Source organism: Sinocyclocheilus anshuiensis, unplaced genomic scaffold, assembly GCF_001515605.1.
Source record: "Sinocyclocheilus anshuiensis isolate Anshui unplaced genomic scaffold, SAMN03320099.WGS_v1.1 scaffold615, whole genome shotgun sequence".
NCBI lineage: Eukaryota > Metazoa > Chordata > Actinopteri > Cypriniformes > Cyprinidae > Sinocyclocheilus > Sinocyclocheilus anshuiensis.
The window spans coordinates 2,347,578-2,355,346 of record NW_015552647.1 but is presented as its reverse complement, the minus strand read 5'-3'; the positions used below and the strand labels follow the sequence as shown (position 1 = coordinate 2,355,346).

Here is a 7,769-nt window from a genome sequence, read left to right as displayed (position 1 = left end):
TATTATATTATATTATATTATATTATATTATATTATATTATATTATATTATATTATATTATATTATATTATATTATATTATATTATATTATATTATATTATATTATATTATATTATATTATATTATATTATATTATATTATATTATATTATATTATATTATATTATATTATAGGCACAATTTATAAGAATTGCAAACCTACATTTATGTAGGTACAGTTTTCTTGGGTGATGATAATGAAGCTGTGTACGAAAAAAGCAACAGGACCTTATGGAACAATTAAATCTTAATATATATGGGAGTTGCTTTAAAATATTCAGTGTGACTATAAAGTGAATTCACGATAACTCCTCGTGTTGGCATATGCATTGATGCTTTACAATGTGGTTAAGTGCTAAAGCAACTCTAAAGGTTTAAAGCTGTTCTTGAAATATAGAAAAAGGAAATTAACAACAAATTGTCTCATTATTATTAACCAGTAAATCTTGTCACTAACAGTAGCCTTGTGTAAATGTATCTTTAAATGTCTTCTGGGAGCCACAGATTTTTATCCTGCACACTGAGAGGGTTAAGAGGTAGATGGGGACATTTGAGATCCCTGGAGAGTCTATCCACTGGAGCCATTTTAACTGGGCAAGGCTGACAGGACAGAGGAAGAGATTTTATCGCCAATCAGAGAAATAGGAGGGTGATAGACTGAGCAAAATTGGCTTTGCCTATTGCTGAGGGTGAGTTTGCTCACTTAAACACCCTGTGGAATCACATCTTCCATACTCCTCTAAATAAAGTACTGACAAGCAGGCTGATTTACAACACAGTCATTTCCTCACCTAAAACATGTGTTGCTTCAATCTAAGACCTAAGGGGCTCATTGCCAGCCTTCCCTAAGAGGAAAAGTGGACTTAATGCTTGCATCGATATTGAATTTAGTGTGTGCTTGGCTAGTGGGAAACTTAGTTATGCACCAACGTAATTAAGCGATTACTAAAACAATCACGGCTCTGGAAATGAGACTTATTTTTATTAAAAAAAAAACGTATCTTAAAGCATGTTGGCTAAATCCTCTAGAATTAGTCCATTTTTGAAAGAGAATGTAATTTTAGATATTTCAGACTATTTCATATTGAAAAGGCCCTTTGGTGTAGCCGAAGGTAGAACTTACCCATTGGGTTCACATAAATGTCGCCTAATGCATTGTATGCTAATGATAGGTATGCTATTACTCCCTAAGCGTCTCTCTTTCTGAACTTCGCCAGTTTTGAGAAATGTAAATAGCTAGCGCCAACCAAGGCTGTGTTAGGCTGCCATGATAGCCTATCATTTGACAAATGATTGTGTCCTACTAAACATGTCAGCAGGGCAATTCTGAGAGAGGAAAAAAAGGTTAGCGGTATAGTTTAAAACTTGAGCATGTCATTAGACTTGCTTTTCATATAGTCGTGTGAAGTGCTAGTTTACTCATGCACTGTTATTACTGCTATACAGCCCGGCCTGCCGCTGGCATGTAATTATGTTATGAAGCATGGCTCCGGTTTCTCAGCACGATGAAAATGTCTCCTTTTATGCAGCAGTTCTTCTGATCTGAGATACAGGTGGAAAAACTTGGAAGCTAAGCTAATACAGGTACATTTTGCACAATAAACCACTAATTTGTTAAGTAAGATGGGAATGTACCTACTTTTACGTGGAGAATGCCCAAGATGGCAGTGAGATGGAGTGCTTTCTTGTCCCCATATAAGCATGTGATTGCGCTGAGTGGTGTGAAGCTCAGGTTGCGTGTATACTGAAGACCCTCAGCTTGGCAAGCTTCAGTCTCGGGATATTTTGCTCAGGAGGGTTAGATAGCTCATTTTCCAAAATGAACAGAAGCCAAGGCCTGCTTAGGACATGCTACAAACCGGCATGGGTGTTCAAATAATTTGTCATTCTGAATACCTTTTGCTGTAATCAGAGAATGTGTAATAGTGTTTCTCAAATAGTTTCGTTTAGCAGCCACATTTTAAACTGGGCATGTGTTGACCCAATGCTGTACCGAAACGGTCTGTCAAAGAAAATGAAGGGAAATTTACCATTTTGTTTTGTAAAAGCCGCTTGAATTTTGATGGTTTCATGCTCTCAGCAAAAACAAATTGTGGTTGGCACAAACCATGTTTACTCTTGCTTGAAGTGATCTGTATTTAATCTAGTCTTGGTCTATTTTGTTCTACCTTACATCATATTGTTCATGGTTTTTGGGGATGATGTGACGTGTAATGTCACAAAATGAAGTGTTGGCATTCACCTAATTTGGCTGCTTCTACCACATGGCAGATGCATTTGTGCTACAATAAAGCACAGCTGTTGAATAACAAAACATATGGGAAGAATATTAAAAACTGATATGGCTATTTTGCAATCACATAGGATCCTAAAAGTTAGTTACTTAGTTTATTATTTACATTTAGCATTTCATTTTTTCCTCCTGCAGTCCGCAACCCTTTCAGATTCAGAACAGACCTGAAACCCATTTTTGAGTTACGACCAACAGTTGAGACCACTGGTATAATAGTATAGATATCACACTTTTGGTAAAATGTTCAATTTATAACATTAGTTTATGCATTAGTTTTCATAAACTAACAATAAGCTGAATTGTTACAGCATTTATTGATCTAGGTTAATATTAATGTTAATATACTATTGTTCACTGTTCATTTGATCATTGTTAACAATATATTTGATAAATCTTGAACTATTGCAAATTTATGCTACTTGTAATGGTATAAATGTATTAGTATATGTAGAAATTAACATTGATCTAAATGCTGTTCATTTTTAGTTTATGGTGCCTAATGCGTTAACTAACGTAAATGCATTAAACTGTATTTAACTATAGTGTCACCAGGACTTCATTATATGGTACATGCATTTACTTGTTTAATCTAAAGTTTATCATTATTAGCAATTTTTTTATTACTATCCAAAGCAGTAATATAACTGCCATAGTGTTATTCTCAATGATGCAACCAATTGAAATAATAACTGTCAGGTTTTACGCCAACCGAAATGGCAAGCCAAACCACGCATAATGATGAGTGCAATGAATCACATGCATGTTGAAGGATGACACTCAAATGTCAGATTTCAGCAGCTTGTGATCCACAAAACGCTTGCATTTATAGCTCATTATGCTCTGTGCAGTGTCTATAAGAGGCCAATCAGCATGCTATTGTATATGGAATATGGTACTCGGTCAGATGACTGATGTAGCATAGAATGCAATTTCATAGAGTTATTTATTGAAAAAGATAGCCACTGTAAAAAAACAACCTGCTTCGCTCAGGATCTGAGATGAGATTGAGACTACCATTTGCAGGAGTCAACAGCAAGAGAGGGACAAGAGTCATCGAGGGCCCTAGACTACTAGATCATTCCAAATAAACAAGCTCTGTACAAAACCTAGTCAACTGCCTACCGACAGCTTTTCCCCTCGTTTGGCCAAAATTATTGCACTTATCCTTAAATAAGAAAATAATCCTGTAATGTATGGAAGCCCGTTTCAGACACAAAATAAATCATAAAAAAAGGTAATTGCAACTTTTTTTTAATCTCACAATTCAGACTTTTCATCTCAGAATTGTGAGTTTTATAAACTAAATTGGGAGTTAAACGCTTTTGCTTTTTTATTTTTTCTTCATTGGCAGAAATGGGCGCTCAGTGAAAATGTCAATTGTCATTTTTAATTCTATACCGAAAAATGTTATGAAAATAGTATGATTTATTTAAAAATATATATATATTATTTTTGCCCAACATTTCTGTGTGCTATGAATTTGTATGCTTGTTTGACTACTACAATGTGGTTTTGGCTACATGCTAACTCCAAATTGTATTGAAATCAATTGCAGAGCATTCCAATTCAGTCACTTATGAGGTTTCATTTCAGTTAGGACGCTGCCTTAGGGTAGTTCACACATGTTCTTGCTTTCAAAAAGAGCTAGCTAACTTGTCACGGTGTCTTAAAAAGCAGTGCACATGAATCAAAGACATCTGTCTACCGTTTGTTTACACAGAAAAACATTTAAAACAGCACAAATGGATGCATATATTCCATGTGACATCCCCTGTAGTAGACAGCACACTAGGTTTTGGAGCAAAGCTAAAAATCTCGAACACATGCTCATATTTTCAGCTCTCCTCCTCAAAGCCAGTATGTCTCCCTGCAGGAGACAGTTAAAGCCAAACATGTCAAAATCCCATATTAGTACTACGCTAGTGCTAGTATTCTAGTGAGGACACACTGACTGGATCTGAACTGTATATATGAGTGGATTTGAAAAGATGAATGACTAGAGCCGTGGAGGTTTTGCTGACTAGGCCCAAAGCCTCTCTAATGGAACATAATGCACTGCACTGTCACACTGCATCACATCCCAACAGATGGGATAACCGTTGTTCTACTTTGCTTCATCTTTGTGCCTATTTCACCTGAATTGCTCTTTTCCCTAAACTGTTTGGACTTAATGGGTTATTTAAGTGTGCAAATGCTCAGTGTTACCTATTTTGAGGTGTCTGCTTAATGAGGATAAGTATTGCAAAACCACATGGGATGAATATCCCAGACAGACTGATTTATAAAATTAGCCTTTTCATACATCTTCTAATTGCATCTTGTATAGTGCAAACATTTTTAATCTATCCAAATGTTTAATAAGACCGAAATTGAATTGACCTTTTATATTGCTTTTCTCCCACCCAGAGAAGCTTCTGAATTCTTGAGCCATTGGACTGCATCAAGATGATGAAAAAAGCCAAGGTTTTAGATCCAACTGCTGCCGGGCAAGGCGGTAAGAACAATATAATTGTTCTCTCTCCCATATGGCAGGCTGACACCGGCACCGAACCTTGTCCAACTGCTCTATTACTGAATTACTGAAACAAGAATTCCAGCCATGTTCTCCATGAAGACCAGCTAGAGAAACACATGGTGGAAAAAACATCCTTTTTTGTTTTGTAATTCGTTCTTTCTCTTTCTTAATGGTCACTATTCCCAGAAGATGTCATTTAGTTAATCAGTTTTCTTTGTATTCATAATGATGAGAGTATAGCAATGGAATTTGACACACTTGATAGGACATGGGTCTCATTTAGAAAAGTTCTACCACAGTAAGCAGCTGCGTTAAAATGCAATGCCGGATTTTCCAGATAAAATCTAATGACCTCCTCTCCATGGTAAAGTGAATAATATATCTGTCCCTGAGGGGTTAGAAGAGCGAGATAAAAGCAAGTGTTGAGTCTAACCTAGCCACACAAATTTATTTAAACACACAAATGATCAAATAGCTGGTTAAGTTGTAGGTTCTGGGTTTGGAAACTGGCCACTGTGCACAAGATGCAAATGAAGTGGAGGCTGTGAATGTGGCTTATGCAATCAGTGCCTAGTGCGCCCTTCATGTGGAAGCTCACTGAACAGCCCCGTGAGCATTTGCTGTCATTCAGTGAGGGTTTCTTTGAATCTTGTAACCATGGATGCAAGGGACAACCATCAACCAACCAGAATGTGAAGTGCCTGTGATGTGAAGAACAGAAAATAGAGCCAGAAAAGAGCAGCGGGAAAACTAGACCAGGCTGGAATCGAACCTGTATGCACAACAGCTCTTGCATTTCATGATTAAACCTTTTATTGGAAATCCACCCACTTAACATTTATTTTCTTTGTTTATTTCCTTTTTTATTTATTTCTCACTTGCTTTATTTATTTCATTTCCTTTGAGGAGGGGATTTATTTTACCTTATTTAATTAGACATTTTTATTCTTTTATTTTTTTCTTATTTTCATTATAAACCCCTCCTTTTTTACAATCATGAGTGATAATATGTGTCCCCAATGACAACATTTCTGCCCATTTTGGCCTGTTTCATACCGCAATTTTAAGCAGAGTAAAAAAAGTGAAATGTATAACTTAAAACTTCTGATATGAAAAAATAGTTCTTTAGCATGTACAAAACAATCAGTGTAGCAACCAGATAAACACTGCAGTAATGTTCTCTGAGTTCTCTGAGGCGATTTTCTGTATTTAATTGATTTAATTGATCTGATTTTCTGATTTTCACTGCAATCGATAACTGTGACGCACATTGACCCCATTTGCTTTTGTATAAAGCGCGAGTTTAGAGTGTGGCACGAGACGTGACTGTAGTGCCGTGAGCGGATATCTCTACGGTACGATGTTGCTATGGAAGTTGCTAAAAGAATCAAATATTTAGCCATGCTTACATCACCTTGATTCTGTCAGATTTACTCAATAGTATGCTAACTGTGAAACGTACATCAAGCCCAGCTTGCATCTTTTCACAAGGTGTGAGAAGTTCACTCATGTAATTTATATTACCTCAAAAATCGCATATTTGAAAAGACTGTGTTTCTAAATTGGCCTATCGTATATTTTCACCATATTACCTTATGGGTTCAGCACGCGTACAGCCGAAATATGCGTTGTGCAGAAACTCGCAGCTCCACTAGGCAGCAGTGTGAATTCTGTAACCAGAATAATCACCTGATAATGTATGCTGTGTGAAACAGGTCTCACACTTTTAATTCTTTCCCAGTTTGTCTGCTTTCTCTCTAGTCTTGTCTATTGTAATCTTACATTCAACCACTTTCACTCTTAAAAATAAAGGTGCTTCGATGCCACAGAAGAACCTTTTTGTCTAAATGGTTCCATAAAGAACCTTTAACATCTGCAGAACCTTTCTGTTTCACAAAAGGTTATTTGTGGCGAAAGAAGGTTCTTCGGATTATAAAGAGATGGTTCTTTAAAGAATCTTTGACTGAATGGTTCTTTGTGGAACCAAAAATGGTTCTTCTATGGCATCGCTTGAAGAACCTTTTGAAGCACCTTTATTTTTAAGAGTGTGGTGGTTTGAATAATTTTATTGGTTTAACCTCCCCGTCTTTTCCCCTGTCTTGTGTTTTTGGTTGTATTCGTGAGTAATTTTGTCTTTCGTTCAAACCTGACAAAGAAAAAAATGCCAGGATTCACAATTTTGTGTTCTCCTTTGTTTCCCCTTCCTTCGTTGCTGTTGTACTGTAATGTTGTGTCTATACTGTACTAGGATTGGAAATTCTACCTCTCAAGAGACAAGGTAAGGTAATCAAATGACAGCAACCTGAACATCTGCATGCATGTCATGATAACCAGTATATGTTCATATCATATCACATCATAACATAACATATCATATGTATCAAATTATACATCATAACATCAAGTAATATATCATATCCATGATATCATAATATCCAGTCAAATAAGCAATACGAATTCGCATCAGTGTGCTATTTATAAAATTAATGTTCAGATTGCTGTCATTTAAAGGCACAGTGAAAAGACTTGAGCAATTTTCTTTTCAATGTTGATGTATTGAAACATGATGGGATGTTAAGAAAATCTTGTCCCTTTAAAATAACCAATAGATGGTTTAACCAACTGATCCATATAATATAATATAATATAATATAATATAATATAATATAATATAATATAATATAATATAATATAATATAATATAATATAATATAATATAATATAATATAATATAATATAATATAATATAATATAATATAATATAATATAATATAATATAATATAATATAATATAATATAATATAATATAATTAATATAATATAATATAATATAATATAATTAATATAATATAATATAATATAATATAATTAATATAATATAATATAATATAATATAATATAATATAATATAATATAATAATAT

At 34.7% G+C, this 7,769-nt stretch overlaps 1 protein-coding gene across 4 annotated transcripts in view; it reads left to right on the top strand.

The window, feature by feature from the left end:
• The window catches only part of LOC107667005 (immunoglobulin-like and fibronectin type III domain-containing protein 1), a 39,363-nt gene that overhangs the window by 6,096 nt on the left and 25,498 nt on the right, over positions 1–7,769 (top strand). For 3 of the 4 annotated variants that reach the window (XM_016458567.1, XM_016458570.1, XM_016458569.1), the window contains exons 2-3: positions 4,738–4,825; positions 7,095–7,124. In XM_016458567.1, the coding sequence (XP_016314053.1) occupies positions 4,777–4,825; positions 7,095–7,124 (79 nt within the window). In that variant the 5' untranslated portion in view covers positions 4,738–4,776. The remainder of the gene's footprint in view (positions 1–4,737; positions 4,826–7,094; positions 7,125–7,769) is intronic. The other variant, XM_016458568.1, reaches the window with a different exon arrangement.